The sequence below is a fragment of the Rutidosis leptorrhynchoides genome, chromosome 10 (assembly GCF_046630445.1).
Source record: "Rutidosis leptorrhynchoides isolate AG116_Rl617_1_P2 chromosome 10, CSIRO_AGI_Rlap_v1, whole genome shotgun sequence".
In the NCBI taxonomy this organism is placed as follows: Eukaryota; Viridiplantae; Streptophyta; class Magnoliopsida; order Asterales; family Asteraceae; genus Rutidosis; species Rutidosis leptorrhynchoides.
Window position 1 is genome coordinate 65,535,924 of NC_092342.1, and position 16,337 is coordinate 65,552,260.

A 16,337-nucleotide genomic window follows, 5' to 3' on the forward strand; every position below is an offset into this window, starting at 1 on the left:
TGTACTGTTTTTTACATCAAAATATTTTGCCCAGTTTGTGAATCCATATTAATAATATATCGTCTTTTCTAAAAATCTCAAAATTCATAAATAACATCAACAAACTAGTGAATGTATTAAGCTGAAAGAACATGTATGTGCATTCTTAACGGATCACAAGAGTCCAACGTCAGAATTTGTGAACGTGAGTTATTGAAGCCAAAGGAACAAAGTTACCAATTCTCATATGAGCTATAAAGAGTTGCAAATAACAATTAATAGTCGATTTTCAAAATTTTACACACGTGATAGAAACAGACTACTAGATGTTGTTTTATATGAAACAAAAGACATCAATTTAATTGAAGACTTTGATGGTTGCTCCACAAACATGTTTAATTGAATTCACAATTATAGTTAGGTACTTGCATTACTCAGTATTTTATTTGGAAAGAATAATTTAATTTATAGGTAAAGATAATTAACCAAATTTAAAGGGAGCAGTTAAATTTACGTGAAAAGTTCAAATTGTGTCTAGTCACCTTGCCATGTCAGCGTGTGGATTTAATTGTGTAAAAAAAATTGAGTGGTTGTAGAATTTCTCTTTGACAAATACCTGGCGGATAATTCAAATATTTTGAATAATTATATGTTTATGTGTATGTAATCACATCTAAGTTACATCAATTTGAATGACTTTTTGTTTGAAATGTTGACTGACACATTAATTATTAAATATTTAATTTTAAAACTTAACAAAACTCTTAGTTATGATTATCGATTCATGATACTTTGAGCATGTCCAATTCACGAACACTCGTCTTCACTCTTTTTTTTTGGGTCAAAAAATTGTAAACGACCCTAAACGAATACCCAAGCAAAATTTTGAGAATTCAGTAGTCGAGAATTGAAACGTGGTAACAACGTCTACAAACAATTGATTGTTGCAATCAAAGTGTATTCATTCTTAACGTTTACGATACTTACAATTACAATAATTTTGGTTTCAATACAAATACTGTCAATAATGATTTAATTCGCCATTGTAATTGTATCATACAGCTAATCGGTACTAATAAAAATGATTTCGAATACTATTTTATAGAGCAGTCGTGCAACGCACGGGCTCTTAAATCAAGTGTGTATATATATATATATATATATATATATATATATATATATATATATATATATATATATATATATATATATATATATATATATATATAGTTAAAAGTTCAAATGTGAACCACAAAAATGAGAGAACTGCGAGAACTTTTAATTTACAAAGATTTTCACGTGTGAGTAGATTAGATCACTCATAAATGTTGATTGATGGAGATTAAGATTGAACATAGAATATTTCGAAAAAACTTATATTTTACCTATACAATCAAGTATATAGTTTCTCGTTCAGATATGAATATTTGTTAGTGAACATGTGAATATTTTAATAATTTAACATGTAATTTGTGGTAATGAACATATGTTTGTTAATAATACGAGCATTAATTAATAATTTCTTATACATCTTTAAATATATTACAAAAGGGCAATCTTTTATTTTTCAATTTAAAGGCTTAAAAGCGCAATCTTTATTTTTATTTCATAGGTATGAAAACAACACAATCAAATTAAACTTACATTATTTCTAGTTGACAACTTCAAAAGGCTCATAACCATCATTAATAGAAGCTACAATCGCATCAATCACCACTTGTGTCTTCCTACTAAGCATTGGCCACTTTTTCTCTGGTTTAGCATCACCACTATGAATTCGCTCAACCAATCGAGCGAATTCCTGAACCATCAATGCTTCTTGAGGAAGCTCAGTTGTGATCTTAAACTCACTTGGTTCTGGGTCCAACCCAAGTTTAACCCATTTGGAATTTGATACCACATAATAATGTCCAACAGTCTCGGTAAACGGGACAACGAAGTCATGAACTCGCAAGTTCCCCTTTGTTCCAAGGGCAATTAGATCAGTGGATAAATTCGAAAGAAATGAACAATAAAATGTTACAACTTTCCCTTCATAATTTAATGATGCACCACATGATAAGATTACTCCTGATTCATTTAACTCGGCATCTCGGATAGCAGTCACAGTTTTTGGAAGTTGGTAATCGAGAGCCCATAAAATGGCTCGTATGCTGTACCAGCCCATATCACCAAGTGCTCCAAGCGAATCAAGATTAGAGTTTACGCGGATATTGTTTTTCAGGAAATCGCCTTCGCCAACATACGAACATGTACTATGAAGCTATAACCATGTTAATGTCATTTAAGATAATACGAAAAAATTAGTAACAGAAATCTCAAATTAATCCCATTTGTTAAGGTATAAACTAATGGCTTTAATATGACTAAAGCGGAACATTGCTACATATAGGTGTTCATCGATTTGGTTGCAGTTTATTCGGCTTCATTTGTCTCGTCTTTAAATTTTTAAGAGCAAAACCGAAAATCGAATTCAAACTCAAAACCGAAACCAAAATCGAACCAAAAACCGAATTTGAATTCGATTCGGATACAGTTAATACCGGAAAACCCAAGAAAAAAACATATTTTATCAAAAATTCATTTAAACCTATTTAAATTTGACTTTTGATATTAAAATCTCTTTGCAATCTATATAGATTAATAATTTAACATATTATTTTTTTGAATTCAGCTTTGATTCAGTTTAACTAAATTCTAAAAAGTAAAATCTAAAATTGAATTCAGCATTGTAAACATGCCAAACCGAAAATTATATTCAAATTTGGTTTGATTTTCACAGTTTAATTTGGTTCAATTTTCAAATTAAGCCGTTTTGACTAATTATTGAACAGACCTAATAATAGTATAAACAAACTTCAAAGTCTATCATTACCTCTCCAAGACAGACAAGAAAAAACAAATAAAAAAAGATATGTAACCATCAGTAATAACAGTTAGATAAAAACAACCCAAACTGAACTAACCAATGTTAATGTTATAATAAACCAGTTCTTTAGTACCCAAATTGATAAGACAAAAACATACCGAATTAAGCTGCCCAAATCTTTGTTGATCAGAAAGCACCTCCTTCATCTTTTCTGTCCGTGGATGATGCATCCACATGGTAGCATCCATGAACTGTACCCCACTCGATTCACACGCTTCCAATATCCTATCAAGTTCACCTACGTTAATCGCCACAGGCTTCTCAAGCAAAACATGCTTTTTCTTCTGAGCTGCAACAACAGCCCAACGCAAATGAAGACTTGTCGGTAAAGGAACATAAACCGCATCGACATCAGGATCATCCAACACGGCATCGTAGTTTCCATACACTTTGGCTGTTTCAGGGAAACCGTTTTCGGATGCGAAAGCAGTTGCCTTTTCTAACGAACGGCTGCCTATAGCGGAAATGGTGGTGTTTGGGGAAAGAAGAATCGCCCTTGATACCTTCCGGGCTATGTTAGCACATCCTATGATACCAAACCGGATTCGGGTTTCTATCATTTTTCAGTCGAATATTTTGAGCATGGACAATTAGACTGGTGAAACTATGAAATAAGTTTATATGTATAGCAAGTGGCTTATTTTAATTGGCTAATTACATAATATAGTATTAGTAAAAAATAAAAAATTAGTATTGCTAATGGGCGCAGATCTCCATCCACCTGCAAGAACAAATTAAAATTGCATCCATTAAAAAATATATACTCCGTATATTTTTGTTTATATATTTAACCTACGAGTGTTACAGAGATGTCAGATAGCTTAAGGAATCTATTAGGTTGTGAATTGTTAGTACATATTTGTTAATCCCTAGTTCTAATCGATCTGTACGTTTTACGGAGTATTAATTAAGTCATTGTGTCTTGAACTTTTGATGAACATTGAACTTTGTAAATCGATTAGTTGTAATCGGTCTGTACGTTTAATTCAGTCATCGGGTCTTGAACTTTTGATGAACTTTGATTGTTTATGATAATGATATTACTTGAATATTTGTGTTTATTACTGTCTATCATATTGTTCAAGTTTAAACTAAAGTTAAACTGACATTGTCTATTGCCCGACAGTGAGAGACGGTCGCACGACAGACAGACTCTGTCGGTCGACAATAAATTTATGTGATGACCCATAAGAACCGGTTATAGAATGTGTATATAATGCGGTTCCTTTTTCTTATAATTTTTGTAGTAGTAGGACAATAAATTTTATGTGATAAAATTTTGAAGTACTATTAGGATCGCTTCATTCCACCATTATTCCATACAATCTACTTAATCATATTATTACATACTACCATGAAATTGTAAGGTTGATTACCCACTTATCTTAAACAAATCAGCCCAAACTCACAGGCTCGCCGCTTTTGTCAATCGAGGTCTTAACAGCATCCAACACAAACTGTGTCATCCGACTTAGATTCGGCCACTTTTTCTCGGTCAACGAACCATCATTCTTGATACTTTTAACCAACCTTGAGAATTCAGTAACCATAAGAGCTTCCTGTGGAAGATCATTCACAACAGTATGCTGACTAGGCAAAGGGCCCCATCCCGTTACCAAATCATTGAACCGAGATTCTGTTGCAGTAGTAAACGAACCTTGCTTCTCTTCAATAGGGATAACAAAGTCATTTATATGCAAACTACCTTTTGTCCCGGAAGCTGTTATGGTCATGCTCAAGTTTTCAAAAAACGAGCAACGAAAAGTTGCTGTTACCCCGTCTTCCCATTGGAAAGCGGCCCCACACGATACAATAACTCCTGCCTTGTTAAAAATGGTTCCTGGTAGAGCAGTAACCGATTTGGGAAGTTGGAAATCATTTGCCCATAAAATTGCTCTAACGCAGTACCATCCTACGTCTCCAAGTGCACCAAGAGCATCAAGGTCGGGCTTTATACGGATATTATTCTCGAGGAAGTCAGGGTCAGCGGTAAAGGAAAAGACGGCATGAACCTGCAACATATTCATAAGTTTCACATGAGTGTATATGATGATGTGCCATTTTAACAAATAAAGGTGTAGATCGGCAGGGACGCACTGTGTTGCCTTTGGCAACCCACTAAACCACCCCTGAAGGGATCATGCTGGGCCATTACCTCAACTGGTAACCCAACCATGTGACAGGCTCGAGATTCGAACATGTGACCATCTTTACCGAATCTTCCACATGGCGTGGCCTCAAGTATGGTACGATAGAGCTACAAGCTCGTTGGTTCCCATTTATTTATGAATGGGTCAAACTAGAACGCGTTTCATTTCAAACATGTAAAACAAAAGGCTTAACGGAAACATGTCAAACCATTACAAGATAGCCTAGTGGTTGGGTCTTGATATCTTCACAAGCGGTCACGGAATCAAACTTCAATAGAAGCATATTTAGGGGTGATCAGGAAAAGGGTCAGTAACGGTTAAGGGATAACCCGTTTAGGCCGCGTACATCGAAAACTTTATCCGTTTACCTGTTTACCCGTTTACCTTGACAACGACCAGTCAAAGAAATCAAACTAGTTAAGCTATCGATTAAAAATGGAGAGAAAAAAATTGTTGTTGTACAACCCAGCCTAAACGACCCATTTTGATCCAAGCGGCAATATAACCCATTTACCACTACTTTTTTGACCCGTTAGGCAACTCGACCATTTTGCTATCTTTAAGTTTAAAATAGCAATTGCGAGATAAAAACTGAGAAGTAAAACATAATTGAGTGAATGAAAAATGGCAAGAGCATAAACTTAATTACAAGACTATAAAGTTCAGACATAAAGAATAAGGCAAGTAAAATATCATCTAAGACAGAATTTATGTCCAATGAATGGTCTAAACGAGGAAATTAAGCTCGCGCATTTTGGCGGGGTAAAAGCTTTTGTTTCAAAAAGATAAAAACAAAATAGAAATGGATGATGACGTGCATCATTATGTGTTAATAATTAGGCTTCATATCTATTTTTGAGTTAGATGGCTAACGATCTTCAACCCAATGAATCTCTACCTCTCAAAATAGAGGCTGAGCTTGACATATGCCAGACATACACACTAAACTTTACTATATTCACATTCCAATTTGTTGGTGATTGTTGGACTAATTTGACTCAATTTCAATTTGGATTGTGAGTTAGACCACCTAACACATCTAGATGGATCACATGGGTGGTTGTTGAAATATGCATTCAACACATGGGATTATTCAAGGTTGGCCATGAAATGTCTTGAATTCACACATGCATTCATATGGCTCATTTCAACTATAAAAGGCAATGCTTGGAACTTCATTGAGGCATCCCATTCTTCACATCACAAAATCTCATATCAAAAACACATACTTGAAAGAGTTCAATAATAACTCTTGTGAGTAGTAGTGTAGAAAATAGAGAGGGTATAGAATTGTTAAATAAAATTCTATACGAGTGAGTTACGAGAGAAGTGTAATAATCTAGTGAGCGGTCCAAATACTTTGTTAGTATTTTCAGAGCCTAGATTAGGGTGATACATTGTAACCTCGGGTTTGCCATATTTGCTAGTAAAATCCATCTCTGCTTCCGCCCGTGGACTAGGCCTCACGCCGAACCACGTAAAATCTTGTGTCTTTATTTATTGCTTAATTGTTCTATTAATTTCTCGGGTCTTAAAAGTGCGTTAAATCACAACAAACTGGTATCAGAGCTTAGCTGTGATTAAATATTCAAGATGACGATAATCAGGTCCGATGTAGAGAAATTTAATGGCCAGAACGATTTTGGTCTTTGGCGAATGAAGATGCGGGCTCTACTGAGCCAACACGGTTATTTGTTAGCTTTGAAAGGGAGAAAACATCTACCCGAAAAGTTGACAGATGAAGAGAAGGATGAACTTCTGGAGAAGGCACACGGCATGATTATTTTAAATCTTGCCGATTGTGTGCTTAGAGAAGTTGCGGCAGAAACCACACCGGCTGGACTTTGGAAACAGTTAGAATCTCTATATATGACTAAGAGTCTCACGAACCGGTTGTATATGAAACAACGGTTGTATACTCTTCGGATGAAAGAAGGTTCATTAAATGATCACATCGATGAGTTCAATAAAATAATTTTGGACTTGAATAATATTGGTGTGAAAATTGACGATGAAGATCAATCATTAATTTTCATATGTTCCTTGCCAAAATCATACGAGCATTTGGTTACAACTCTACTATATAGTAAAGATAATATTTCCATGGAGGATGTCAAATCTACCTTGAACTCTGTTGAGTTAAGGAAGAAATCCTCGACGAATTATGTGGAAGAAAGTGCAAATGGTTTGGTGGTGAGAGGAAGAAGTAATGATAGAGCATCAAGTAGTAACAACAAAGGTCATTCTAGATCGAAACCAAGATCTAGAAAGATCAAGTGTTACAATTGTCACAAGGAAGGTCACATGCGTAGAGACTGTCCAGACTTAAAAGGAAAAAGAGAGACTTGGAATGCAGCGGGAGCCGAAAAAGTTGCCGCGGTTGTAGAAAATGATTCTGATGGTGCAAATGTTCTTAGTGTTACCGATGGCCGCTCTAGTAATGAGTGGATTCTTGACTCGGGTTGTTCTTATCATATGTGTCCTATTAGAAACTAGTTTACTACCTATCAACAAATAGATGGTGGTAAAGTCCTTATGGGAAATGATGTAGCTTGTAAGGTTGTTGGCATAGGAACGATTCAAATCAAGATGTATGATGGCACGGTGAGGACGTTGACAGATGTCAGGCATGTTCCAGAATTGAAGAAGAATCTTATTTCCTTGGGTACGCTGGACTCCATCGGTTGCGAGTATCGAGCTCGAGGTGGAGTATTAAAAGTTTCAAGAGGTGCACTTGTCGTGATGAAAGGTGAAAGGTTTAATGGCCTTTACCTGTGAAAGGGTAGTACTGTTACTGGTGCGGCTGGAGTTTCTTCATCAGCTAAAGATGTAGATACCACCAAGTTATGGCACATGCGCTTTGGGCACATGAGCGAGAGAGGAACGATGGAGCTTAGTAAAAGAGGTTTGTTGTGCGGACAAAATATCGGAAGATTGGAATTCTGCGAACACTGTGTATTCGGAAAACAAAGCCGAATAAAGTTTGGCACAGCCGTTCATAGGACGAAAGGTACTTTGGATTATATCCATTCAGACCTTTGGGGTCCATCTCCGGTTCCTTCAAAAGGTGGTGCGAGATACATGTTAACCTTTATTGATGACTATTCGAGAAGAGTGTGGGTTTATATCCTTAAACATAAGGATGAAGTCTTTGTCAATTTCAAGCAATGGAAGATGATGATAGAGAAGCAGACTGGAAAGTTCATCAAGCGCTTGAGAACTGACAATGGACTGGAATTCTGCAAAGGCGAATTCAATGAGTTTTGCAAGAACGAAGGCATTGTGAAACACCACACAGTGCGGTTTACACCACAACGGAATGGCGTTGCAGAACGGATGAATAGAACGCTCCTTGAGCGAGCAAGGTGTATGCTCTCGAACGCAAAATTATCAAATACATTTTGGGCTGAAGCTGTCAACACAGCTTGTTATTTGGTAAATCGGTCTTCATCAACGACAATTGATTGTCAAACTCCTTTGGAGAAATGGTCAGGTTCCCCTGCAAGTTACAGTGATTTGAAGATATTTGGTTGTCCTGCTTATGCTCATGTGAAAGATGGTAAACTTGAGCCGAGAGCCAAAAGATGCATATTTCTAGGGTATGCAGATGGGGTGAAGGGTTATAGATTGTGGTGCCCTGATGGTAAATCATCCCGATTTCTTATCAGCAGGGATGTGACATTTGATGAGTCTGCTATGTTGAAAAAGACAGAGGAGGAACAAGTAGTTACTGGAAAAGATCGTGAAGTTGAAGAGCAGGTGGAGCAAGAAATAGAAGTTCCACAAGGAGTAGTACAAGATACTCCTGTCGAGCCCGTTGTAGAAGACGTACATGACTCCGGTGTTGATCAAATCACACCAGAAGATCAGTCAGATGAGCAACATGATCTACAGAATTATAATCTAGCAAGAGATAGAGAACGACAAGCAATAAAACCACCACAACGGTTCGGGCATGCAGATTTGGTAGCTTATGCCCTGAGTATGGCAGAAGATATAGAGGTCCAAGAACCTGCTACATATCGTGAAGCTATAAGTGGCCCAGAATCTGCAAAGTGGTCTGTAGCTATGAATGAAGAGATGGAGTCTCTTTATAAGAATCATACGTGGGAGCTGGTGAAACCGCCAAAAGGTCAGAAGATTGTTGGATGCAAATGGATCTTCAAAAAGAAGGACGAAATTCCGGGTGTAGAAGATGAAAGGTTCAAAGCACGCCTTGTAGCAAAAGGCTTTACTCAGAGAGAGGGAGTTGACTTTAATGAAGTTTTCTCACCGGTCGTAAAGCATACATCTATTCGCGTGTTACTTGCCATGGTTGCTTTACTTGATATGGAGCTGCAGCAACTAGATGTCAAGACAGCATTCTTACATGGTGAGTTGGAGGAACGGATCTTTATGCGCCAGCCAGAGGGATTTGTGGTCAAAGGAAAGGAAGATTATGCTTGTTTGCTGAAAAAGTCATTATATGGCTTGAAGCAATCACCTCGACAATGGTATAAGCGGTTTGACGTATTCATGACTAGTAAATGTTACTCGCGGAGTGATTATGATAGTTGTGTATATCACAAGAAACTTCCTGATGGCTCGTACATTTATTTGCTATTATATGTGGATGATATGTTGATTGCTTCGAAAAACATGTCAGAGATCGATCAGTTAAAATCTCAACTCAAAAGTGAGTTTGAGATGAAAGATTTGGGTGCAGCTAAGAAGATATTGGGAATGGACATTATCAGAGATAGACGTGAAGGAAAATTGTATTTGTCACAAAAGAAATATATTGAGAAGGTTCTTCAGCGTTTTGGGATGGATAACTCCAAACCGGTAAGTACTCCACTTGCTGCACATTTCAAACTTTCATCGGCGTTGTCACCGGAAACTGAGGAGGAGGTGGAGCATATGTCACATGTTCCATATGCTAGTGCTGTGGGTAGCATCATGTATGCTATGGTATGTACTAGACCGGATATTGCACAGGCGGTAAACGTGGTGAGTAGATATATGGATTGTCCAGGGAAAGCTCATTGGAAAGCGGTGCAATGGATTCTTCGGTACCTCAGAGGGACAACTGATATTGGCTTAGTATTTGATAGCGGTGGTAATACTAATGTTACCAGATACGTTGATTCAGACTATGCTGGTGATTTGGATCGGAGAAGGTCTCAGACGGGGTATGTTTTTACTCTCGGAAGATGTGCTATTAGTTGGAAAGAAACATTACAATCGACGGTTTCTTTGTCGACAACTGAAGCGGAATACATGGCTCTGACTGAGGGTGTGAAAGAAGCAAAGTGGCTGAGGGGTTTGGTTGGTGATCTGGGTTTGCAACAGGATGAAACTGTAGTGCATTGTGATAGCCAGAGTGCCATACATTTGACTAAAAATCAAGTGTATCATGAGAGAACCAAACACATTGATGTACGTTATCACTTTATTCGTGAAGTTATATCAACAGGAGTTATAATTTTCAAGAAGATTTGCACGGCAGATAATCCGGCAGATATGTTGACTAAGCCAGTTACTACAAACAAGTTCGAACACTGTTTGGACTTGGTTGGCGTTCGAAGAAAGTGATGAGCCCGGTGTAGTGACCCGAACTTTTCCATGACATATATATGGATATATATATAGTTAACATGATATTATGATAAGTAAACATATCATTAAGTATATTAACAATGAACTACATATGTAAAAACAAGACTATTAACTTAATGATTTTGAAACGAGACATATATGTAACAATTATCGTTGTAACAACATTTAATGTATATATATCATATTAAGAGATATTTATACATCATAATATCATGATAATATAATAATTTAAAATCTCATTTGATATTATAAACATTGGGTTAACAACACTTAACAAGATCGTTAACCTAAAGGTTTCAAAACAACACTTACATGTAACGACTAACGATGACTTAACGACTCAGTTAAAATGTATATACATGTAGTGTTTTAATATGTATTCATACACTTTTGAAAGACTTCAATACACTTATCAAAATAATTCTACTTAACAAAAATGCTTACAATTACATCCTCATTCAGTTTCATCAACAATTCTACTCGTATGCACCCGTATTCGTACTCGTACAATACACAGCTTTTAGATGTATGTACTATTGGTATATATACTCCAATGATCAGCTCTTAACAGCCCATGTGATTCACCTAACACATGTGGGAACTATCATTTGGCAACTAGCATGAAATATCTCATAAAATTACAAAAATATGAGTAATCATTCATGACTTATTTACATGAAAACAAAATTACATATCCTTTATATCTAATCCATACACCAACGACCAAAAACACCTACAAACACTTTCATTCTTCAATTTTCTTCATCTAATTGATCTCTCTCAAGTTCTAACTTCAAGTTCTAAGTGTTCTTCATAAATTCCACAAGTTCTAGTTACATAAAATCAAGAATACTTTCAAGTTTGCTAGCTCACTTCCAATCTTGTAAGGTGATCATCCAACCTCAAGAAATCTTTGTTTCTTACAGTAGGTTATCATTCTAATACAAGATAATAATCATATTCAAACTTTGGTTCAATTTCTATAACTATAACAATCTTATTTCAAGTGATGATCTTACTTGAACTTGTTTTCGTGTCATGATTCTGCTTCAAGAACTTCGAGCCATCCAAGGATCCGTTGAAGCTAGATCCATTTTTCTATTTTCCAGTAGGTTTATCCAAGGAACTTAAGGTAGTAATGATGTTCATAACATCATTCGATTCATACATAAAAAGCTGTCTTATTCAACGTTATAAACTTGTAATCACTAGAACATAGTTTAGTTAATTCTAAACTTGTTCGCAAATAAAGTTAATCCTTCTAACTAGACTTTTAAAATCAACTAAACACATGTTATATATCTATATGATATACTAACTTAATGATTTAAAACCCGGAAACACGATAAACACCATAAAACTGGATATACGCCGTCGTAGTAAAACCGGGGGCTGTTTTGGTTGGGATAATTAAAAGCTAAGAAGAACTTTGATTTAAAAGCTATACTTCTGGAAAAATGATTTTTCTTATGAACATGAAACTATATCCAAAAATCATGGTTAAACTCAAAGTGAAAGTATGTTTTTCAAAATGGTCATCAAGATGTCGTTCTTTCGACGGAAATGACTACCTCTTTCAAAAACGACTTGTAACTTGTATTTACGACTATAAACTTATATTTTTTCTATTTAGATTCATAAAGTTAAGTTCAATACGAAACCGTGGCCACTGGAATCACTCAAAACGGATTAGAAACGAAGAAATGGCGAGTAAAACAAGATTGATAAAAACTACTCATTTTACCTACATGAAAGTTAGTAATAAATCTATGCCAACCATAACCTAATCAACTTATATTGTATATTATGTAATCTTGAGATACCATAGACACGTATACAATATTTTTACCTATCATGTCGACCCATCTATATATATATATTGCGGAACAACCATAGACACTCTATATGTGAATGTTGGAGTTAGCTATACAGCGTTGATGTTGATTCCAAAATATATATATAGTTTGAGTTGTGATCAATACTGAGATACGTATACACTGGGTCGTAGATTGATTCAAGATAATATTTATCGATATATTTCTGTACATCTAACTGTGGACAACTAGTTGTAGGTTACTAACGAGGACAGCTGACTTAATAAACTTAAAACATCAAAATGTATTAAAAGTATTGTAAATATATTTTGAACATACTTTGATATATATGTATATATTGTTATAGGTTCGTGAATCAACCATTGGCCAAGTATTACTTCCCGGCGAAGTAAAAATCTGTGAAAGTGAGTTATAGTCCCACTTTTAAAATCTAATATTTTTGGGATGAGAATACATGTAGGTTTTATAAATGAGTTACAAAATAGACACAAGTACGTGAAACTACATTCTATGGTTGAATTATTGAAATCGAATATGCCCCTTTTTATTAAGTCTGGTAATCTAAGAATTAGGGAACAGACACCCTAATTGACGCGAATCCTAAAGATAAATCTATTGGGCCTAACAAACCCCATCCAAAGTACCAGATGCTTTAGTACTTCGAAATTTATATCATATCCGAAGGGTGTCCCGGAATGATGGGGATATTCTTATATATGCATCTTGTTAATGTCGGTTACCAGGTGTTCACCATATGAATGATTTTTATCTCTATGTATGGGATGTTTATTGAAATATGAAATCTTGTGGTCTATTGTTACGATTTGATATATACAGGTTAAACCTATAACTCACCAACATTTTTGTTGACGTTTAAAGCATGTTTATTCTCAGGTGAATACTAAGAGCTTCCGCTGTTGCATACTAAAATAAGGACAAGATTTGGAGTCCATGTTTGTATGATATTGTGAAAAACTGCATTCAAGAAACTGATTTCGATGTAACATATTTGTATTGTAAACCATTATGTAATGGTCGTGTGTAAACAGGATATTTTAGATTATCATTATTTGATAATCTACGTAAAGCTTTTTAAACCTTTATTTATGAAATAAAGGTTATGGTTTGTTTTAAAAATGAATGCAGTCTTTGAAAAACGTCTCATATAGAGGTCAAAATCTCGCAACGAAATCAATTAATATGGAACGTTTTTAATCAATAAGAACGGGACATTTCAGTTGGTATCCGAGCGTTGGTCTTAGAGAACCAAAAAATTTGCATTAGTGTGTCTTATCGAGTTTGTTAGGATGCATTAGTGAGTCTGGACTTCGACCGTGTTTTCTTTAAAAATGATTGCTTAATATTTTTGTTGGAAACTATATATTATTAACATGTATATATTATGTGATATATTAATCTCTTAACATGTTTGATATTGTGTGATAGATGTCTACCTCTAGCATAAATCCCATTGACTCACCTAATAATAACGAAGAGTCGAATATATATTGGACTGATTCACAAGTTCCCGAAGAAGAACCGGAAGAAGAATCAGAACCGGAAGAAGAATCAGAACCGAAAGAGGAGGAACCTGAGGAGGAAATAGAACCGGTGGGGGAAATAATAAAACGGTTAAGTAAAAGAAAATCCTCAACCAACCGACCAAGGTTAATTATGGTCAATGGTGTTTCCGCCAAGGAAGCAAAATATTGGGAGGATTACCAATCTCCGATGAATCAGATTCCGACGAGAATTCCGATGATGTTATAGAAATTACCCCAACTGAATTTAAAAAGGCAAAAGAAAATAATAAGGGAAAGGGCATAAAAATAGAGAAATCTAATTCCAACCCCGATGAACTTTATATGTGTAGCGACCCGACCAAATCATGTTTGACGGCGCCGTCTACTTAGGTCCCGTTACGTGGTCATAAGTCTTTAAGACAAAGTTTGACCAAAATATGTCGCCTTCATTTCAAAATAAAGATTGTTCCCAAAGTTTACAAGAATTGTTCAACCAATAGTTAAGTTACAACGTTATAATACGAATGAAATCTAGGCGACACGGTTTAAAGTAAAGTCAAAAGACGCTCCATGAAATGCACATATACTCGACATCCAATGCAAGTATCAAATAATGAGCGGAAGCATGTATCATGTATCGTTCAAGGACCTGAGAAAAACATAGAAATCTGTCAACGAAAACGTTGGTGAAATCATAGGTTTAAGTAAGTAAGTACAAGTGAACCACAAGATTTGCATCAATGAAATAATAGTAATACATTCCAAAAGTTTGTTTCACGAGCACCCAATTATCAAAGCTTAACATTCCTTCCATTGTATACCCCATCACTTAGTGCTAGAACAAACACTGATTCTCGAAAATATATTTCATCCGTAGACGGTAGCGAACCGTCAAAGATGAGGGTTGTCAACCCATATGGCCATATAACATAAGTTCTCGCTTACACCCGGCAAGTGTAACTAATGATAATCGAATTGAGGATTTTGTTCTAAACTCGTATGTAGAATGTTTGTTTTCCTGTACTTGTGTTCACTTAGTAAAAGAAATGTTTATGTTTTCTCATCCCAAATGTAAGTTCAAAAAGAGTAAAAGTGGGACTATGATCTCACCTTGAGTGCACGAGTAGTAAAGTACTTCAACAAGTAAACGTGTGCAAAGAACAATGCTAATCTTGACCTAAACAATAGGTTGTATCAATAACGGTAAACACGATAGGTCAAAGATGTTCAATTAGTCCTATGGCTCGTTACGACTCGATTAATATAGCATGTGAATCAATTTGTCAAGTTTCATGCACGATACAAGTAGTTAAGTATGTTAGAACGATTGTATAATCGTTTGGTTATGTTTGACTAAAAGTCAAACTTGGTCAAAGTCAAAGTCAACGGGGTCGGGTCGGGTATCCGACAATTTTCCCATGATGAGAAATCATTTATGAGCAGAATGGCCAAGTTTCATGTTAATCGGAGTTACGGTTAAGCGGGAAACATTTTGTGAAAGGAAAAATAAAAACAAAAATGAGCTGGGCATATGCGCGGCGCGCAATGGGTTGCGCGGCGCGCACCCAGTGCAATTTCTGGTCAGAACTCAACCAAGAAGGCAAACATCTGGGATTTCTGATTCTGCGCGGCGCGCGGGTAAATGCGCGGCGCGCAATACCTGGGAATCATGCAGTTTGCAGAAAAAAAATGGTCCAAGTCACGAACCAAAACTCAAATTAACATATTTTATGAACCGAAAACATCCAAAATGCATACTATATATCGTTGGAAAGGTAATTTGACAAGGAAAACAACTAAACACATTTCATCAATCAATCTACCTATTACAACAACCAAAACCGCATCTAATGCTTAACATTAACCGCATACAAGTTCATAAATGCAATTCAATGATTCGGGCAACCAATTTACATGAATGATATGCCGTTTCGAAGGTAATCAAGCATACAATCCAACTAAACACTTACCAATAATAATCCATGGCATTCAATGCATCAAAAGTCCATTTCAAGTTCATCAAACCCTAACCCAAATTCACCAAAATCAATAATCAAGTTCATGAAGTTTTCTAAGGCAACCTACACATCAAATTAAAGCTAGAGATGCTAGTAACACAATTAAAGCATCAACTTTTAACATCTAACAACATATGATCATCCAAAATTCAAGAACAACACACCAAAATTCAAGTTCATGCTAGTTACACTAAAACAACGAGATCGAGCATATAAATCATATATTCATGTTAGACTTGAGCCATAGACACTAATTAACACTTTTATAAGTTAAAAACATAAAGAACACAAAATCTAGTGATTTT

General features: G+C 35.7%; 2 protein-coding genes across 2 annotated transcripts in view; both read right to left on the reverse strand.

The window, feature by feature from the left end:
• Positions 1 to 1,578: 1,578 nt before the first annotated feature.
• LOC139873282 (uncharacterized oxidoreductase At4g09670-like) lies at positions 1,579 to 3,618 on the reverse strand. Its single transcript, XM_071861213.1, has 2 exons — positions 3,007 to 3,618; positions 1,579 to 2,242 (listed from the first exon to the last, which is right to left on the reverse strand). Exons 1-2 carry the CDS (start codon positions 3,466 to 3,468, stop codon positions 1,631 to 1,633), a joined length of 1,074 nt encoding a protein of 357 aa, XP_071717314.1. The 5' UTR covers positions 3,469 to 3,618; the 3' UTR covers positions 1,579 to 1,630.
• Positions 3,619 to 4,302: 684 nt separating this feature from the next.
• The window catches only part of LOC139873288 (uncharacterized oxidoreductase At4g09670-like), a 39,478-nt gene continuing 27,443 nt past the window's right edge, over positions 4,303 to 16,337 (reverse strand). The window contains exon 2 of the mRNA XM_071861221.1: positions 4,303 to 4,920. Coding sequence (XP_071717322.1) covers positions 4,303 to 4,920 — 618 coding nt within the window. The remainder of the gene's footprint in view (positions 4,921 to 16,337) is intronic.

Bases quoted from the DNA above. Each gene is read 5' to 3' on its own strand.
- LOC139873282 (XM_071861213.1), bottom strand. From the start codon at position 3,468: ATGATAGAAACCCGAATCCGGTTTGGTATCATAGGATGTGCTAACATA. The intron at 2,243-3,006 runs GTATGTTTTTGT...ACATGGTTATAG, and splicing joins GATTTGGGCAGCTTAATTCG to CTTCATAGTACATGTTCGTA.